Source organism: Amblyraja radiata, chromosome 32 (genome assembly GCF_010909765.2).
Source record: "Amblyraja radiata isolate CabotCenter1 chromosome 32, sAmbRad1.1.pri, whole genome shotgun sequence".
Lineage (NCBI taxonomy): Eukaryota > Metazoa > Chordata > Chondrichthyes > Rajiformes > Rajidae > Amblyraja > Amblyraja radiata.
In genome coordinates this window covers 6,855,057-6,876,344 of record NC_045987.1, presented here as the reverse complement: position 1 = coordinate 6,876,344, position 21,288 = coordinate 6,855,057, and the positions used below count along the sequence as shown (strand labels likewise).

At 46.6% G+C, this 21,288-nt stretch overlaps 1 protein-coding gene across 4 annotated transcripts in view; it reads right to left on the bottom strand.

Moving 5' to 3' along the window:
* Positions 1-21,288, bottom strand: part of col5a1 (collagen type V alpha 1 chain) — a 217,078-nt gene that overhangs the window by 43,151 nt on the left and 152,639 nt on the right. For all 4 annotated transcript variants that reach the window (XR_004416620.1, XM_033048653.1, XM_033048651.1 and 1 more), the window contains exons 31-40: positions 20,755-20,808; positions 19,854-19,907; positions 19,077-19,121; positions 18,890-18,943; positions 14,024-14,068; positions 12,788-12,841; positions 11,039-11,092; positions 5,011-5,064; positions 3,764-3,871; positions 1,229-1,318 (exon numbers count right to left, since the gene is read on the bottom strand). Coding sequence is in view for 3 of the 4 variants with exons in the window: in XM_033048653.1 (XP_032904544.1) it covers positions 1,229-1,318; positions 3,764-3,871; positions 5,011-5,064; positions 11,039-11,092; positions 12,788-12,841; positions 14,024-14,068; positions 18,890-18,943; positions 19,077-19,121; positions 19,854-19,907; positions 20,755-20,808 (612 nt within the window). In the remaining variant the exon portion in view is untranslated. The remainder of the gene's footprint in view (positions 1-1,228; positions 1,319-3,763; positions 3,872-5,010; positions 5,065-11,038; positions 11,093-12,787; positions 12,842-14,023; positions 14,069-18,889; positions 18,944-19,076; positions 19,122-19,853; positions 19,908-20,754; positions 20,809-21,288) is intronic.

The following is a 21,288-nucleotide window of genomic DNA, read 5'->3' as shown; positions in this document are numbered from 1 at the left end:
CTTTATTTGAAGCAATCAACCTACAAGCCTGCACGTCTTTGGAGTGTGGGGGGGAAACCAGAGCACCCGGAGAAAACCCACGCAGGTCACAGGGAGAACGTACAAACTCCGCTTAGACAGCACCCGTGGTCAGGATCGAACCCGGGTCTCGGGAGTTGTAAGTCAGCAGCTCTACCCTTGTGCCATCGTGCTGCCCACGTTGGGCCAGTGCAGAGTGAGGTTTAATCAGACCACTATTGTACCTGTTTGGGGAATGTAGGGTGGGACAAGGCAAGAAGGAGATCTCTGCCTCAAGTGACACAGTGCGTGGTTTGTGACGGTAGACCCAGTACAACATACCGATCACTACCTCCTAAACCGACACCTCGAAGAAGGTGAACGTCATGACTTTGTTTTCCAGCCACATGACAGGTATGTTTTATTACAGGTGAGTACCGGCACCTCCTCCTCTATAAAAATAGCCTTGAATTGCAGTATGCAAGGACCTCCCTACCATCGAGGGGATCTATCGCAGTCGCTGCCTCAAAAAGGCTGGCAGCATCATCAAGGACCCACACCATCCTGGCCACACACTCATCTCCCCGCTACCTTCAGCTAGAAGGTACAGGAGCCTGAAGACTGCAACGTCCAGGTTCAGGAATAGCTACTTCCCCACAGCCATCAGGCTATTAAACTCAACTGAAACAAATCTCTGAACACTAATAGACCATTGTGTTTAAGAAGGAAGTGCAGATGCTGGAAAATCGAAGGTACACAAAAATGCTGGAGAAACTCAGCGGGTGAGGCAGCATCTATGGAGCGAAGGAAATAGGCAACGTTTCGGGCCGAAACCCTTCTTCAGACTGAATGCTGCTGCACCCGCTGAGTTTCTCCAGCATTTTTGTGCAATAATTGACCATTATCTGTTTATTTGCACTTTACCTGCTTATCTATTGATGTGTGTATATATTTATATATTAGTATATGGACATACTGATATGATCTGTTCTGTAGTCATGCCTACTATATTCTGTTGTGCTGAAGCAAAGCAAGAATTTCATTGTCCTATCTGGGACACATGACAACAAACTCTCTTGACTTGACTTGACTTGATTTGCAGTTCTACTTTTGATACTGACTTTGGGAGCTGAATCACACATATCCATGAAGTTTCACCATTACATCTCAGCACCAACACATCTCTTGGGATTTGCACAGTTGAGAACAAGGTGCAAGAAGGTGTACTTACAAGGGGTCCCGGAAGTCCACGCTCTCCAGTGAATCCTCTGAGACCCGGTGGACCATCCTTCCCGGAAGGACCGGCTGGACCAGGATCACCCTGAACACACACAGCAAAGAAGATGCCATTCAGGCCACGGGCAAACCAACAGAGAGTTAATGTTGAACAAGAGAACTCAGGGACTGGAGATCTAAACACCAAGTCCAGTCCAGAGTTGGAGACAGAGTATGAAAGAGCGTTATGTGTGAGAGTTTGGAGGGGGTCCACGTTACTTGAGACACAGCCCTGATGGAGTTCTACACTGACACAGCAGTTGTAGTACATTAACGGAGTGAGTCTAGTGCAGGGCAATTGCTTGCCTGTCATAGGGACGGTACTGAGGGAGTGTCGCACTGTCACAGGGGCAGTACAGAGGGAGCAGATATTCAGGGTTGTAGGATCTCAAACAATCAAACTAAAGATTACATTTAAGACATTTATATTTGAGAACAAATGGATTATTTCGTAGATTTGTAAGTTTATGAATTTTCCTTCTGGCTTCAGGGGGTGAGATAGAGCCATCAACGTTCAGCAACAGATTAGACGGAAGTAAAGGAAGGGGTGGAAGGTTTACAGCAGGGGTCCGCAACCTTTTACATCCCGTTTACCCCCTGGCAACTTTAATAGCACATAACAATGTTATGAACAACTAATGATGAACAGATACCGGTATACCAGAACCAAACACAGTCACAGTCAATGAGAACAAATATGTACAAATCCAGAATCAACACATTTACCCCCTGGGAAGGCAAAATGTACCCCCTGGGGGATAAATTTACCCCAGGTTGGGAACCCTTGGTTTACAGGAAGAGATCAGTAAATGTAATTAGAACGACTCATTCAATGGACAGTACATGCCAAGATGTAGGAGGCTGCAGGAATGGGCAGCTCCTCAACACACTCTGGTATTGCATTCGCTGCATCCATTGCCCTGACAGGCATATAGAATTGGATGAAAACTGGCTTGAAGTGGATCTCAAGAACAATTGTGGGGAGGAACTTCCAGCCAAACTTCCAAGTGGCCCAGCCGCTGAAAGGACTCTCCCGACGCCGGGGCAAGACCACCCGGTGAGAACGGCCAGGGACATCGGGCCTCCGTAGAGGCAATTGCGGTGGCCTCAATAGGCCTGACTTTGGGGTCAACATGGGGTGGGGACTGGACATTGTGCCTTCCCCCACAGTGCGCTATCCACTGCGGGGGGATGATTTTTTTTGTCTAATTGTAATCCTGTAGGTCTGTGTCCAAGATGGCTGCCGTGAAGAGAGAGTGGACGCTGGCGCGCTTTGGCTGCCGCTGCTCTCTCTTCACACTGTGTTTTTGATTTTCTGTTTTTGGATTGAATTCTGTTTTTAATTTGTGTCTCTGTGATGTCTTTATTACTTGTTATATTCCGATTATATGTTATTCCGATTACTATGTAAGGTGTCCTTGAGATGTCTGAAAGGCGCCCATTAAATAAAATTTATTATTATTATTATTAAACTTGGTCATAAATGCTTAAGCCTTGTCTTATGCTCTCAGCCAGGAGCCCGTCAACTTGGAATACAATGGAACTGCAAGTGCTTGTTTATACTAAAGAGAGACACTCTTTGTGTACTCCACACAGCAAGTCAAAGCAATGAAAGCAGGTGGAAACAAGGCCTGGTGACTCTGAAGCACTATGGAGATGGCAATGGAGATCGGGCCATGGACCACGATGAGATCAAAATGGCAGGAGTGGAATTTTAAATTTGTGATCGCCTGCCATTTAGTTTAGTTTAGTTTAGAGAGACAGCTCAGAAACAGGCTTTCTCGGCCTACCGAGTCCACACCGACCAGCGATCCCCTCACATTTATCACTATCCTACACACACTACGGACAATTTACATTTAATATTGATACCAAACAAATTAACCTACAAACCTGTACGTCTTAGGAGTGTGGGAGGAAACCAAAGATCTCGGAGACAACCCACACAGGTCACGGGGAGAACGTGCAAACTCCATACAGACAACATCCGTGGTCAGGATCGAACCCGGGTCTCTGGCGCTGTAAGGCAGCAACTCTACCGCTGCGCCACTGTGCCGCACCTTGTGTGTTAAGACATTAGCTAGTCCAGAACCAGGGGCCACAGTTTAAGAATAAGGGGTAAGCCATTTACAACGGAGACGAGGAAACACTTTTTCTCACAGAGAGTGGTGAGTCTGTGGAATTATCTGCCTCAGAGGGCGGTGGAGGCAGGTTCTCTGGATGCTTTCAAGAGAGAGCTAGATAGGGCTCTTAAAAATAGCGGAGTCAGGGGATATGGGGAGAAGGCAGGAACGGGGTACTGATTGGGGATGATCAGCCATGATCACATTGAATGGCGGTGCTGGCTCGAAGGGCCGAATGGCCTACTCCTGCACCTATTGTCTATTGTCTAAAATGCTGTCAGCTATCCTCGGAATCAGGCCACTGATACCCATCGATCTGTTCTCCGTCAACCATCCAGAAGAACTGTGAACAGACCTGGAACACTCACCTTTGCTCCTTCTTTCCCAGCTGGCCCTGGCAAACCTTGTTCTCCCGGAGGTCCAGGAGGGCCAGGGTGACCACGCTCTCCGAGAGGACCCGTCTCTCCTGTGGGACCCTGACGAGAGGACAAGAAAGCACTGTTAAAAGAAACAATTAATTTTTGGGGATCCCATATCCACCCACGACACCAAATGCTGGAGTAACTCAGCGGGTCAGGCGGCATCTCCGGAGAAAAGGAATAGTTGACGTTTCGGGTCGAGACCCTTCTTCAGGCTACCCATGACACCTTCCTCTGATCTCCCCCAACCCACGCCAATTTCCAAAGCCCTCTGGCTGTCAATATGAAACTTCTGTGCTGACACAAGAAACTGCAGATGCTGGAATCACGGGCAAAAAACAAAGTGCTGGAGGAATTCTACGGGTCAAGCAGCATCTGTCGAAGGTATGGACAGTCAACCTTACAGGATTACTTTAGTTTAGTTTAGGTTAGAGATACAGCGCGAAAACAGGCCCTTCGGACCACCGAGCCCACACTGACCAGCGATCCCCGCACATTAACACTATCCAACACACACTAGGGACAATTTACAATTATACCAAACCAATTAACCTACAAACCTGTATGTCTTTTGGAGTGTTGGAGGAAACCGAAGATCTCGGAGAAAACCCACGCAGTCTCAGGGAGAACGTGCAAACTCCGTACAGACAGCAACCAAAGTCAGGATCGAACCCCCGGTCTGTGGTGCTGCAAGCGCTGTAAGGCAGCAACTCTACCGCTGCGCCACCATGCTGGCCTTTGTGACCCTTATTCAAACTCAAACCAGTGCCAACTTACCAGACTTTCACATCCTCGTTTTTAGACCTTCCAAACCACCCTGGCCTCCCATATGGTCCCAAAGTGAGCTCCGATTTTCCAAACTCGGTACCAACCTCGCTAATGCTCCCACGATGAACATCAACTTCCCAAACTTTCCGACCCTCTGGGCCCAGCTTCCATAACCTGCCACACCCCATAGCTAGCTTCCAAACCTACAACTAGTACTGACCCTGCAAACACTCTCACAATTTGGACTAGCTCCTACTTCCCATACCCCCATTCCAAACTCCAAAGACCACCATATCCTGTGACAACTTTCTTGTACCCCAACAACCCATTTTTATTCTCTTATCCCCACTCTGAACCTCGTTTCTCCTGCAAATGACTATCAGATTTACACTTATTCTGGGGGGGGGGTGAAGTTTACATGGGCTCACCTGAGGACCAACGACACCAGCAGGACCAGGTGGACCTGTCTTGCCTTGGAAACCCTGCAGAAGAAAAGAGAAGTTGACAATAATCACGCAGTGAGGGATGAGGGCAACCACGGCCATGAACCCGGTGAGGAATGTTCCTTGCGCAGAAACCAGAACGACAGGCATGGTGACACACCATACACTTTATTCAGCCCAAATCCCTCAAGCTTCAGTTACTTCTGCATCCAAACTCCAAGGACTCCTGTCCCACAGTCCCCACAGACAAAGAAACAGTCAATGCTTCCAGCTGGAAAAGAGGTCTCTCGATTAACATGGCGTCATGGAAGAGGTTGAGTCTTCAGAATGTTGTGGCAACTGTAATAGAGTGTTATATGGCAATGTGTAGAAGCAGCAAAGAACATCTTGGAGGGATAGTGGCACAAAATCATCTCATGCCCAAAGCACTCTGAGCATCAGAATACTCGATATCTTCATAGAGCGAGGAAACAGGTCCTTTGGCCCAACTTGCCCACACTGACCAAGATGCCCCATCTACACGTCCCATATCCCTCCAAACCTCTTCTATCCATGTACATGTCCAAATGCCTTTTAAATGTTGTTATTATTAATTTTATTAATCCTAATTATTAATTATTAATCCTATTCATTATTCATCCTATTAAATTCTCCTCCTCTCATTTTAACCCTGTGTCCACTGGTTCTTGATTCTCCCAATCTGGGTTAAGGTCTCTGTGCATTTTTCCTGTAATCCTGGAAACAGGCCCTTCAGCCCACCGAGTCCACGCCGACCATTCACATTAGTTTTATGCTATCCCACTCTCTCATCCGCTCCTTAAAGGGTCGGGGCAATTTGCAGACGCCGATTAGCCTACAAACCCGCACGTCTTTGGGATTTGGGAGGAAACCGGAGCACCCGGATGAAACCCACACGGTCACAGGGAACATGCGTAAACTTTACCAGACAGCACCCAAGGTCAGGATTGAACCAGTGTCACCGGTGCTATGAGGTGATAGCACTCAACCAGCTGAGCCACCCATTTACTCCATCTATTTCCCTCATGATCTTATTCACCTCTAGAAGTTTTTGGTTCTTGGTTCTTGGTTTCTTGGTCCTCCAAAATATTCCAAATGGAATTTAAACTGGAGGTGGTGAAGGGAGGGCTTAAGCCAGAAAGGGTTATTGGGAAGAAAGAGCTACTTTAAATTTAGTTGCATCTGGTTGGGTAACTATAGTTGGGTGGAGATTACTCCATGCTTTAATTGTGCGGGGGAAGAACGAATTGCTGTACACCCTCATCCTCCTGCACTCCAAGGATAAAAGTCCTAGCCTGTTCAACCTCGCCCTGTAGCTCAGGCCCTTGAGCCCTGGCAACATCCTCGTAAATCTTCTCTGCACCCTTTCCAACATCACCATCTTTCCTATTACAATTCAACGGTGGAATTATTATACCTCTGCAATGGTGGAATTTTCAAAGTGGGTTCTGATCTGGGTCCCAGGGTGGTGATGGGGGAAAGGTTGGGTTTGGCTAGCTATTGGCGTTGTGAAAAGTTAATCTGGATCCTGAAGTCAGATGGATCGGTGGCGGGAGGTGGTGATCAACGTAGGGCGATGGAGGCTGAGTAGGTAGAGGCTTGGGGAAGAGGGGCGATGGGTGATCCGTGTGGGAGCGTAGGGCACGGACGGGGACAGGGATGAGGCCGAAGGGAAAATGGGAACAATGGGTCAGCCCTGTCTGAGGAGGCTCCCAGTCCGGGTGGTACATCCTTGTCACCTGCTCTGTGACAACGAGACAGGAATCACAAATTCTGCGAAAATCACCAACTTCAGGGAATTAACTGCAAGTTCATGATTTTTCTTTGCAAAATTGTTTTTTTTCGTTGAATGGGAACCAAGAAACTCACAAACGTGTTTGTGACACACATCCACTTTCTGGGCCAGAATTCTAAAGGAATGACAGATTTACATTTTCAATCAAATGCATACCGTGACATACACCAGGAGACGCTGCTGCAGCTGAAAGTAATTCATCTAAATGCAAGTCAACTCCGCAGAGTTAACTAAAAACAAATGCACCAAACAACTGCAAATTACATAATCTGAGACATAACTCTATTCAAGATGGCAGCCTCACCAACAGTCTGTGTCTTCCTTCTTCATCTATTGGTGGTTTTTAGTCTGTGGTTAGTTTAGTGGTTAAATGTATGTTTTATTATATCTTTAGTTTTTGTATTATGTGGGGGGGGGAGGAAGTTTTTTAAAATCTCTTTCCTCGACGGAGATGCGACTTTTCCCGTATAGTATCTCCGTGCCTAACATCGTGGAGCTGGCGGTCTCTTGCTGGGGATCGACATCGGGAGCTCCAACCACGGGAGCCTGCGGACTTAACATCGTGGAGCTTAGGGACCGACTTTGGGAGCTCCAAGCCCCAGGAGCTACGACCGTCCCGATCGTGGGAGCTTCGATCACCCTGACGTGGGGTCATCGATCGCCGGCTGCGGAAACTTCGATCTGTGGATGGTTCGACTGACCCGTCCACGGGAGAATAAGGTGGAAAGAAGATAAGACTTTATTGCCTTCCATCACAGTGAGGGATGTGGGGGAGCCGCTGTGGTGGATGTTTATGTTAACTTCTATGTAGCTTTTTTGGTATGAGTGTACGGCAAATCAAATTCCTTGTATGTTTTTACATACTTGGCTAATAAATTAATTTTACAATTACATTTTAATCCAATGCATCTCAAGCCAGTCAATGAGTAAAATTAATAAAACACTACTCAACACATCAGAACTAACGGCGGCACAACATAACTCTTCTCAACGAGATACAAAACAGAACTGCACAAAAGTGGATTCAATGCAATACAAAACATAGCACAACTCAAAGCCATGCAATATTGGATCACATGCCAACCAAGCCAACCCAACTCAGATGTACTTGTCCTGGCCCAGACCAATTCAACTCGACCCGATCCAGCCCAGACAAACCCCAAACTAATTCAACACAACCTAACCTTGCCCATAGAACAACGCACAAGCAAACTTCTAGAGACATAAACCAACAAAGTTCAATAGAGAATTCCACCGAATATAATTGAAAACAAAATAATTGAAAACTCGATTCAAGGGAATTCACTCTACACAATTCAGCACAGTACAACATAATCCAGATGCAATGGGACACGCGTTAAACACCAACTCATCGCAGTAACAAACCCAACGCCAAACCCAGCCCTATCTCAATCACATCTCCAACACAATCTTCATATCTACAAATGCAATCCAGCTCAACAGAGCTCCAAACCCAACTCAATTCAATACAACTCCAAACCCAACTCAACTCATAAAACTAACTCCAGCTCAACTCAATTCCAAATCTAATTCCAACTCCAACTCAATACAACTCTAGACCCAACTCAATCCAATACAACTCCAAACACAACTCCAAACGCAACACAACTCCAAATCCACCTTCAACGCAACTTAATTCTTAACCCAACTCTAATTCAACACAACTCCAAACCCAAATCCAACTCCAATTCGACTTAATTCCAAACCCAATTGCAACTCAACTCAACTCCAACACAATTCAATTCCAGCTCCAACTGAACATAGCTCCAAATGCAACTCGTCACAATTACATAGACATAGAAAATAGGTGCAGGAGGAGGCCATTCAACCTCTGAGCCAGCACCGCCATTCATTGTGATCATGGCTGATCATCCCCAATCAATAACCCGTGCCTGCCTTCTCCCCATATCCCTTGATTCCGCTAGCCCCTAGAGCTCTATCTAACTCTCTCTTAAATCCATCCAGTGATTTGGCCTCCACTGCCCTCTGTGGCAGGGAATTCCACAAATTCACCACTCTCTGGGTGAAAACGGTTTTTCTCACCTCAGCCTTAAATGGCCTTCCCTTTATTCTAAGACTGTGGCCCCTGGTTCTGGACTCGCCCAACATTGGGAACATTTTTCCTGCATCTAGCTTATCCAGTCCTTTTATGATTTTATATGTTTCTATAAGATCCCCCCTCATCCTTCTAAACTCCAGTGAATACAAGCCTAGTCTTTTCAATCTTTCCTCATATGACAGTCCCGCCATCCCAGGGATCAATCTTGTGAACCTACGCTGCACTGCCTCAATCACAAGGATGTCCTTCCTCAAATTAGGAGACCAAAACTGTACGCAATACTCCAGATGTGGTCTTACCAGAGCCCTATACAACTGCAGAAGAACCTCTCTACTCCTATACTGAAATCTTCTTGTTATGAAGGCCAACATCCCATTAGCTTTCTTCACTGCCTGCTGTACCTGCACGCCAACTTTCATTGACCGGTGTACAAGGACACCCAGGTCTCGCTGTACCTTTCTCTTACCTAACCTAACCCCATTGAGATAATAATCTGCCCCCTTGTTTTTGCCACCAAAGTGGATAACCTCACATTTATCCATATTATACTGCATCTGCCATGCATCTGCCCACTCACTCACTCACTCAACCTGTCCAGGTCACCCTGCAACCTCCTAACATCCTCTTCACAGTTCACACTGCCACCCAGCTTTGTGTCATCCGCAAACTTGCTGGTGTTGCTCCTAATTCCCTCTTCCAAATCATTAATATATATGGTAAACAGTTGCGGCCCCAACACCGAGCCTTGCGGCACTCCACTCGCCACTGCCTGCCATTCTGAAAAGGACCCGTTCACTCCTACTCTTTGCTTCCTGTCTGCCAACCAATTTTCTATCCACGTCAACACACTACCCCCAATTTCAATCACAACTCAGCACAACTCCAAAACCAATTTAACGCACTCCAGATGAGAGGGACAATTGTTCAAATGTCACACACATATTTCATGTATAGATTGATTGCACCATTAGGTGGGCGTCCACCGGTTTTGTGCAGAGATAAAAGCACTTTCTACAATTTACCATCCGATAGCCCAATTATGCCACAATGTCTGAGTGTAATGGCCTCGCTCTGACACCGTCCTGTTGGGCCCCGCACATCTATGTGTGGGGCTGAACATAAACCTATCTTCACAAAGCCTTTTGCCTACAAGAGAGACAATCGATTATTTTGGACAGCTTGTCTTCAGATATAGGGCAGGGAGCAGCACTTTAAAAAAAAATTTTTTAGATGTTTTTATTAAGGACAGTGCATATTTATAAACATTTGCATGCAATACGCAAGATTATAGCTATAGGCTAATTTCCATCTGTAGTCCCTCTGGTAAACCAGGTTAACACATCACAACACATTCAATCCATAAGAAAAGAATCAAAACAAAACAAAAGACAAACAAAAAACATAACAAAACAGACAATAAAGTTAAAAAGTACCAATAAAAGACTGCCAGATGATTATATTACGGTTGATTATGAATACAGGTTTGATATTCCAGTAACCATTTTTTGAGTTGTTTTGTAAATGTGGTGATGGTTGGCAGATCCCGTATGAAGCAGGGGATCGCGTTCCAGGTATGCGACGCTCTATAGGAAAATACTGTCTGGCCAAATACACTTTTCTTAAACGGGACAACACAATCACCCCTGGATGCTGCTCTTGTCGACCTATTTATGTTCTTCTTTATAAATTCTTTTAATGGAGGTGGGGCTAGCCCATGGATGATTTTATAAACTAAAATTGAGTCTGAATAATTTATTACATTTTCCCAGCTCAGCAGATCACATTTTTTAAGGATGCTGCAGTGATGGTACATTCTGGGCTTTTTATCAAGAGTTTTTAAGGCTTGTTTGTAAGCAATTTCAACAGGCTTTATCGTGGACTTACATGCCAATGACCAAGTCGTTATACCGTAGGTCATGTATGGCATAATCATAGCATTCAAATATAATTTAGCCGAATCAGTAGTTAAATTATTCCTAATATATCTAAAATTAGACAAATTAAATTTAATTAAATTCACTGTTCTTTTTACCTGTTGTTTAAAACCGAGCTGTGAGTCAATCACGATTCCTAAATATTTAAACTCCTAAGGTGACATTTCAGTGAGGATTGATACTTACAGTCTCACCACGCTGCCCAGGATGTCCAGGTAATCCATCTTTTCCAGCAGGGCCCTGGAAAACAATTGGAGATAAAACCATTAGTTATCAGTTTATTAAACTTGATGAAATTGTTGTGAAATAAATGGGAATTAGTTTAGTTTAGTTTAGTTTAGAGATATAACGCAGAAACAGGCCCTTCGGCCCACCAGGTCCGCACCGACCAGCGATCCCCGCACATCAACACTATCCTACAAACACTAGGGACAATTTAAAATTTAGACTGAGCCAATTAACCTCCAAACCTGTGCATCTTTGGAGTGTGGGACGAAACCAAAGATTTCGGAGAAAACCCACGCAGGTCGCGGGGAGAACGTACAAACTCTGTACAGACTAGCACCCATGGCCAGGATCGAACCCGGGTCTCTGGCGCTGTAAGGCAACAACTCTACCGTTGCCCCACCGTGCTGCCTGTGAATGCTGAGAGGGCTTTAGGACAATCCACTCCTGTATAGATAATTGCCCCAGCAAGCTCCTAAACAATTGGCACTGCAGGCATCCAGGAACTCTCCCACCTCAGAATAAGACTTTATGCCATTTCAACTTTGAAAAACTAGCTGCAAAAATTAGACTATCACTGCAGGGAAGTGGGCAGAGTTTTCAGCTGCAAACCCTGGGCTTGAAATCAGCCCAAATGGATTGGATGAATTTGTCCGTGGATTCAGAGGGAACGTTGGGAAACAAACTTGCTTTAAAGACCTGGTGATGAATGCGGAGAGACACCATCTTCAGACCGTACACGTGAGCCCCTTGCCAGCGGCTAAAGTATTGAGGAGTTTTATACTAAATCAGTTTAGTTTAAAGATGCAGTGTGGAAACAGGCCCTTCAGCCCACACCGACTGTCCCCCCCCCATTCACACTCTATGTCATCCCAATTTCTCATCCCTACTCCCTAGTCACCAGGGACAATTTACAGAGGGCACCTGCACGTCTCTTTGGGATGTGGGAGGCAACCTGAGCACCCGGAGGAAAAGCCACACAGTCACAGGGAGAACCTGCAAACTCCACACAGACAGCACCCGAGGTCAGGGTTGCACCCGGGTCTCTGGTGCTGTGAGGCAGCAGCTCTACCTGCTGTGACACTGCGTCGCCCACTGGCAGGACATAGCGGGGGGGGGGGGGGGGTTTCCCCCAAGGGTGGAAATGTCCAACACTAGAGGGCGTAGCCATAAGGTGAGAGGGGCAAAGATTAATCGAGTTGTGCAGGGCACAAGTATTTTTATACAGAGGCCTGGAACGCATGGCCTGGGGTGGAGGTGGAGGCAGATACAATAGCGGTGTCTAAGAGGCTTTTAGATAAGCACTTGGAAGTGTTGGGAATATAGGGATGTGGACCGTGTACAGGCAGACGAGATCAGTTTAACTAGGCATCATGTTCGACACAAAGATTGTGGGCCGAAGGGCCTGTTTGTGTGATGTACTGTTTCATGTCCGGTATTCTATGGGTGCCCAACCTGGGGTACATCCACCCCAGGCACGTTTAACGGGACAATTTCCTTTTCAACTTTACCATTTTCCTGTTGACACATCTGAATTTATTGAATGCATATGGTAACTTGCCACCAGAGGCATTGGGTTCCCACGGACTGATGCCCATCAGGGTTGCAAAGTTCCTCAATCATCAGTAATGGAGAACCTCACAGAGGCTCGAGTCAGCTTCAACGTATCATTCGGCAGGCAACAAAGCAAAGCTCCAATCGACTACTCACAGGGGGTCCTTTAGGTCCAGCGAATCCCATTGGTCCCTGAGGTCCTGGTGGTCCCTAGAATGGGAACGTAAGCAAATGAAAGAAAAAATAAACCTCTTGTGTAGAATGTTTCACAAGTTCAAACCTGTTACCATTCATTGTTTGGGGGCATCGACATGTAGAAAACATGGCACTTAATCGGGGAACTTTAGGCCTAGACAAACGCCTCATGAAATAGGCAAGGAAAAAATTCCATTCCAATTCTGAATCTCTGCAGCCAACATTATCGCACGTTCCCAGCGTTTTTGGTTTTAGAGACTAATTTAGATGCTAATTATTCCTTGAACATTTTGCCATCGTCTTCCTCAAACATGCAGATCTAAGCGGAAGCCAAGTTGCACCCAAAACACAGGTGAAAGAGGAAGACTGTTTGGCAGATTTCTTTCACCCCGTAGACTCACGGTTCTGGAAGCAATACGGTCTGAACGGGTACAGTTTGGTCACAAGTCTTAACGCTGTGTCATAAAACAGATGTTTTATCGGTCTCTCCCATCGGGCCAATAGTTTGAAATCGCGCACCTCCAGATTCAGAGACAGTTTCTTCCCAGCTGTTATCAGGCAACTGAACCATCGTATAATCATAAACTACGATACGATACAACTATATTCATCCCCAGAGGGAAATTGGTCTGCCGACAGTCACAACACACAAGGTACAGGAAAACTTGAAATTAAAAGTGAAAACAACAAGAAAAAGACAAGAGACTGTTGGCTGGCTGCTGTGTGCACGGGCCTTCACCGGAACGAACAAACAAACAAACAAACGCAGACTTATCCCCTGGGCAGAGGATTCTAAACTAGAGTGTCCCTAGAGACTAGAAACTAGAGAGCGGTCCTGACCTCCCGTCTACCTTACTTGAGACCATCAAACTACTTTACTGGACTTTATCTTGGACGAAACGTTATTCCCTTCATCCTGTTCCGTACACTGTGGATGGCTTGATTGTAAGCATGTGTAGTCTTTTCACTGACTGGATAGCACACAAATAAAAAGCCTTTTGCTGTACCTTGTTGAACTTGACGATAATAAGTTAATAAACTAATCTAAGATGTGAAGCACACACAGTGTCAGGGACGTGAGTGCAGGATATGGAGGAGTAGAGTTGAAGGCCGGAAGCCAGCTTTGCTCTGCTTCACAACAGTGCACAGAAACCACCCCTAGGAAGAGTAAGGGTCGCGGTGAATGTAGTTCCTTACCCTCTCACCAGTAGGACCAGGAGGGCCATCAGTGCCAGAGTTACCCTGCAATTGGAGAGAATAATTGACATTAGGTCCAGGAAATGACAGAACCATCAAGTTATATGCAGACTTTAGACTTTAGAAAAACAAGCACTTCAGCCCACCGGGTTCCTGCCGACCAGCGATCACCCCATACACCACCCCATACACTGGGGACACTTTCACAATTTAACCAAAGCTAATTAATCTACAAAAACCTGTACGTCTTTGGAGTGTGGGAGGAAAACGGGGCACCCAGAGAAGACCCACTCGGTCACGGGGAGAACGTACACATTCTGTACAGTCAGCACCTGTAGTCAGCATTGAACACGGGTCTCTGGCGCTGTAAGGCAGCAACTCTACTGCTGTGCTGCTGCCCCATATTTATAACAACAGCACGAGGGATACCTCTGTAAAAAATGTCAGTCAAAAGGGACTTCAGCTGCTAATCAATGGTGTATTCTTTTTGTAGGCTCTCTACTAGACCTGGAGTTGATGTAACTTCAGATATCAACTCCAGCTCCCATCTCACTATTGGAACGGGACTCTGTGTGAGGCAGAAGGTTTGTCCCTTTCACCACTTTGGTGGGGTGATAATTTTCGTTCCTTCCTTTGGTTGGAAGAAGAATATTTGACTTTCATTTGCAGTCCTGTCAAGATAATGCTCGATTAGTGTAATCGACAGGATAAAGATGCCCATTACTGATAGGATTTTAAGAAGAGAGAGGAGATGGAGGGAAGATCATGAGAGGGGGTGGTATTTTGGTGGTGGGGGGGGGGGGGGGGGGGAGGTGTTGGGTATAGAACGTGAAGGCCGAGATGTTGGGCTGGAGCAGGGGTGGGGAACCTTTTCATGTTGGAATGCTGCATTAAGTTAGCTGTAATCTAACAAGGCCGCATCCAAGAAACTTCAATTAGATATACTTCAATATGTACATTATTTTGTTAAAATAGCCCTCATGACTTACTGATGTTTTAATTGTGTCTGTCAGTTGGGGAGGATTATTTTGTTGAATCTTCTTTTACTCTTTAGTATTTTAAATACGTTCATTTTAAGATTAAAATAAAAATAATAAAAGACAAACAAAGGCATATTCATAAAAATAAAAGGATTTGTTCTACAAAATTTGGATTCATTCAAAAGGCTAGGCAAAAATAAGCTTTGTGGCTTAAGCCCATTCCTTTTTCAGTCATTGATTATGTGAACGTTGTGTGGAATGGATGCAGTGTTGGTTCATATTCACACAGATTGTAAAGTTTTGTTCTTTTTAATGTATGACCGAAATAAACTATTCATTCATTCATTCATTCATTCATTCATTCATTCATTCATTCAAAAGGCCGAACTTAATGACCTGGAAGGCCGCAGGTTCCCCACTCCTGGGCTGCAGGGTGTGAGGGGTAAGGTTTTCACTGGAGGTGAGATGAGGAAGGGAGATGCTAAAACGATGGCCATCGGTGGGACTTTCAGGAAAGTAATGGGAGCTGGGGTAGGGATTCAGTGACAGAAAGTGGAGAGGGGAAAATCAAAGAGTTAAGTAGTGAAGGGAGTTTACAACAGGGTGGGATGGGGGGTAGATTCTGCTGCAGGGCAAGTTCTGAAGGTACACAAAAATGCAGGAGAAACTCAGCGGGTGCAGCAGCATCTATGGAGCGAAGGAAATAGGCAACGTTTCGGGCCGAAACCCTTCTTCAGACTGATGGGGGGTGGGCGGGGAGAAGAAAGGAAAAAGGAGGAGGAGGAGCCCGAGGGCTGAGGAAGGGGAGGAGACAGCAAGGAGCTAACAAAATTGGGAGAATTCAATGCCCGCAGGATGCAGACTTCCCAAGCGGAAAATGAGGTGCTGTTCCTCCAATTTCCGGTGTTGCTCGCTCTGGCCATGGAGCAGACACAGGACAGAGAGTCGTAGAGTTGGGGGGCAGGGGGGATCACAGAGAGGGGGCAGTTAGAGAGGAGGTTGTGAAACTGTCTCCGGAGAGAGGAGGAGAACTTCTTCAACGTGGGCATACCCACAGAGAGGGGGCAGTTTGGACAAGTTCTGCAGTTCATTTGAGATGAGGATATGGATCCTGAGATTAATTTGTTCATCAATCAGTGGCCAACAGTGCAAGGAAGTGCCTAATAATAACAGTACCAGGGGGACCTTCTACCTAACGCCTTCCACAACTGGTTTGGGCGTGTGTAATGGAATAATACAGAATTAACTTCATGCTGCATCTAACTTGTGGAACCAGTACTGGGAATGTTTGGTGTTCTAATGTTCAGTGTACTCTAAATTGGCACATCTCCAGATTCAGGGACAGTTTCTTCCCAGCTGTTATCAGGCAACTGAACCATCCTACCAACAACTAGAGTGCGGTCCTGAGCTACTATCTACCTCATTGGAGAAGCTCGGATTATCTTTGATCGGACTGTACTGGACTTTATCTCGCACCAAACGTTATTCCCTTTATCCTTTATCTGTACACTGTGGAAGGCTCGATTGTAATCATGTATTATCTTTCCGCTGTCTGGTTAGCACGCAACAAAAAGCTTTTCACTGTACCTCGGTACACGTGACAATAAATTAAACCAAACTAAACTAAGTACTCCTCTCCCCTGACTCTCAGTCTGAAGAATGGTCGCAACCTGAAACTTTGCCTATTCCTTTTCTCCAAAGATGCTACCTGGTCTACCGAGTTACTCCTGCATTTTGTGTTTGTCTTAAACTGATCTATGTTGGCCCGACCCTGGGAGTGTTTCATGGTTTAGTATTGAGTGCTTTTCACTCTGTCTAACACCTGTTACACCCACTTTGCGAGTGTTTATTGTGACAGTGGTGAGTGAACCAGCTACTCAACGTAACCAATATTGCACCTACCTCAGGGGTGTTCCATGGGGTAGTGTGGAGTGAGCTCTGGTCTATCTAACTCATGTTGCGTCTGTCCTGGGAGCATTTAGCTGGCCAATGTTCTGCAAGTTCTACTCTATCCAACCCAGCTTGCACATGCCTTGCTAATGACTTTAGACTTTACCTTAGAGATACAGCACGGAAACAGGCCCTTCGGTCCACCAAATCTGCACCGACCAGCAATCACCCCGTACACTAACACTATCCTACACACACTAGGGAAAGTTACCAAAGCCAATTAACCTACAAACCTGTATGTATGTCTCCGGAGTGTGGGAGGAAACCGGAGCACCCGGAGAAAACCCCCAGAACATATAAACTCTGTACAGACAGCACTAAAGCTTACTAACGATCAAGCTGGCTTCCGCCCTGGCCACTCCTGTGCCGGGCAGCTACTGAACCTCACCCAACACATTGAGGATGGTTTTGAGTGCAAACTCATCACCGGAGCAGCTTTCATAGACCTCACCGCTGCCTACGACACTGTCCAGCACCGCACCATGATCAGGAAACTTTTTGACATGACTGGTGACCTCGAGCTGTGCCAAGTCATCAAAAGCCTTCTCAACAACAGGCGCTTCTTCGTTCACCTAAACGACAAGAAGAGCAAACGGAAAGCCCAAAAGAATGGCCTACCACAAGGCAGCGTACTGGCCCCCCTCCTCTTCAACATCTACACCAACGACCAACCGCTTCCCCCACAATGCCGCCGCTTCATCTATGCTGATGACCTCTGCATCACCACCCAACAGGAGAACTTCCAGAAGATCGAGCCTGTCCAGGAAAGCGCCCTCCAAGAGATGACAACCTACTACAATAACAACCACCTGAAACCCAACCCATCAAAAACCCAACTATGCAGCTTCCATCTTAAAAATCGAGATGCAGGAAAACAACGGAGCGTCTCATGGGATGGCCACAAACTCTCCAACCACTTCCACCCTGTGTACCTCGGAGTCACACTCGACAGGACACTCTCTTTCAAAACCCACCTTCAGAACACCAAAGCCAAGGTCAACACTCGCAACAACATCCTGCGCAAACTGGTAAACTCAAAGTGGGGCGCTGATCCACCAACCATCCGTGCAACTGCCCTAGCCCCATGCTTCTCCACAGCTGAATACGCGTGCTCAAGCTGGAGCCGCTCCCACCACACCAAACTGGTTGACACAGCCCTCAACGACACCTGCCGCATTATCACGGGATGCATAAAGACAACGCCAGTCCCGTGCCTCTACGCCCTAGCTGGTATTGCCCCCCCCCCCCCATATCAGACGATCCATCGTCGCCCAAGACGAGCGGAGAGCACAGGAGATCGATACCAGGCACCCCCTGCACGGACACACAGCACCTCCACCCCGACCGAAATCCAGAGCCAGTTTCTTGCAGACAGTCCCACCTCTCCAGACAACCAAATAAACAGCAAGGACCAACATCTGGAAAGATGAATGGAACCAGCTCAACACACGAGCCCACGACTGGATGGAGAGAGGAATCACTCCGACTGAATGCCTCGCCAGCGGGCACGACCTCCCATGGCCAACCTGGAAGACCCTCAACAGATTACGAGTGGAGCAGGGGAGGTGCAAAGCACTTATGAAAGCATGGAACTACCAGGCAGAAGAGACACATGCAGCTGTGGAGCAGTACAGACAATGTCCCACCTACTGGAGTGTGACGACGCCCCCCAGTGCAGCCCCCAGGACCTGGCTGAACCGACCCGACCCGACCAGCTGTGACCTGCGCCAGATACTGGCAGAACGACATCTGAGATTGCAACGGACTCGAAGAAGAAGACCAGAAGTCAGGATCAAACCTGGGTCTCTGGCGCTGTAAGGCAGCAACTCTAGGCTGCACCACCATGCTGCCCTAATGCTTCACCTATGACTGGGTTCAGTGACTGACACTGAGTCTCTTGCAGCAAGGAGAGTAAGTGATGATAAATTTGAGTTACCTTCGGGCCGGCTTTGCCAGTAGACCCTCTCGGACCACGTTCACCACGGGGACCCTTTGATAATAAGCAAGAGGTTAGGGAGAACAAAACACTTGGACAATTGAGATTCAAAGTGAAAAAAATAAAAGAGGTTTGCCAATTGGCAGCTAAGCAGGAATTGGGCGATGGATGAGTAGACATCTCCTACCGTTGGACCTCGTTGACCCCTTTGACCAGATTTTCCTGGAGTGCCCTAGAGGAAGGAATTAAAAGACAGGTTAGCAATCATCAGCTGTGAGGATAGTCAGCACATTCCCATTGCTCACTAATTCCTCATCCCTCTAACATTCACCCAGAGATATATTTTCCTATCTCCTCTGGCCTGAGATTGTCTGATGCCAGTCCCACACCAACACACTTGGCCTTTAAGTGACCAAAGTTTGAGGACTAAGAACATTTGTTGTTGATGTCCACAGCCAAGAATGAATTGTGGAACAAAATCTACAAGGTGTAGACTCGCAGCATCAGGACCATGGCCTGAAAAACCTGTCAGCTCAACACAGCCTCCATTGCACCCATCACCCCTCCCACCTCACCATCATTGTACCCAGTCCACTGTGGAAGGAATTCCCCTTCCGTGAATTACAGAACATGACTGTTCCCCTCACCCCCACACCCCTGCCACTTCCCAATTACACCCAACAAACACTAAGCAAATAATATTATATAATTTTATAAAATATGAAAATAAATAAATAACAGCAATAAATAATAATAATAATATTAAATAACAAATAAATAACTAATAATAATAAATTACATAAATAATAATAAATGTGTATATATATAGATAATAAAAAACATATAAAACATATGAATAATAATAAATACATTAAAAGAAAGCTTCATAATTTGATTAATATATATATAAATTAATAAATGTGACTGATACAAATAAATAAATAAATACGAAGCAGTGACCTACCCTCACTCCCTTCTCACCATTCGCTCCGGGAAATCCTGGGAATCCGAGGGAACCCTGGAAGGAGAGAGAGGGAGAGGGAGTGGGGGAGAGGTGGAGGGAGAGGGAGGGAGAGGGAGAGGGAGAGGGAGAGGGAGAGGGAGGGGGAGGGGGAGGGGGAGGGGGGGGGTGGGAGAGGGGGAGGGGGAGAGGGAGAGGGAGAGGGAGAGGGAGGGGGAGGGGGGAGAGGGAGAAGTCAAGACCAGGAACCGAGGAAACCAAAGATAGACACAAAGTGCTGGAGTAACTCTGCAGGTCAGGCAGCATCTCTGGATAAAGTGGACAGGTGAAGTATCGGGGGGGGGGGGGGGGGGGGGGGGGGGCTAGAAGCAAGAAAAGACCAGGATAAATCTGGGCTGGGAACAGATGACCTCAGGCAGTGTGGTTCACAGATAGTTTGAGTTTAGTTCAGAGATAAAGCTCAGAAACAGGCTCTTCGGCCCACCGAGCCCGCACCCACTAGCGATCCCCATACACCATACACTAACACTATCTTACACACTAGGGACAATTTACAATCTTTACCCAAGCCAATTTACCTACAAACCTGTAGGTCTTGGGAGTGGGAGGAAGCCGGAGCTTCCGGAGAAAACCCACGCAGGTCACGGATTGAAGGTACAAACTCCGTACAGGCAGCACCCGTAGTCAGGATCAAATCCGGGTCTCTGGCGCTGTAAGGTGGCAACTCTACCGCTGTGCCACCTTATACGCCAATTATCGGCTCTGGATGATGTGGTCACAAGAGGGATGTGGACTGTGGACTGTGGAACTGGTTCACCCATTTCTAGTGGAGTAATGAGGGCAAAGAGGGGAGTGGGGAGGGGAGTGTGGCTGCGGGTAAGGCAAGCCTATTGACTTCACTTACCTTTGGACCCTGTCTTCCTGGATATCCCGGCAGTCCAGGAACTCCAAGCTTTCCCTTGGAGAAACAGAAGGAACAGGTTCATTGTCCACTCCCCTAAATCGCTCTTGCAGGACGACTCAGCGGGGAGTGCGTTCGGGATCAGGAAATGTTGTGGGCCAATTCTTAACAAGGAATTCATTGTGAAACCAAGGATTCAGTTGAGCCATGGGCCCCGGAGACAGCTGCAAGGTTTGGATCTTTCGACTTTAAAGACACAGCTTTCGAAGCAGGCCCTTCGGCCCACACCGATCACCCCGTACACTAGCACCATCCTACACACTAGGCACAAATTACAATTTTTTAATTAAAAAAATAAACGGTGCCAGGATCTGGTATTGGAGGATGAAAAATATGAAGTTGGTATATCACTTTTTGCGTGTTTTTTTATAATAGAACAATTGTTTCTCTTTCTTTCTTTCTTTTCTAGGGTCTATTGTGGGTTGCAATACATTGTGGTATTGGACCCACAATCTTGGACCCACAATACCTCAACTC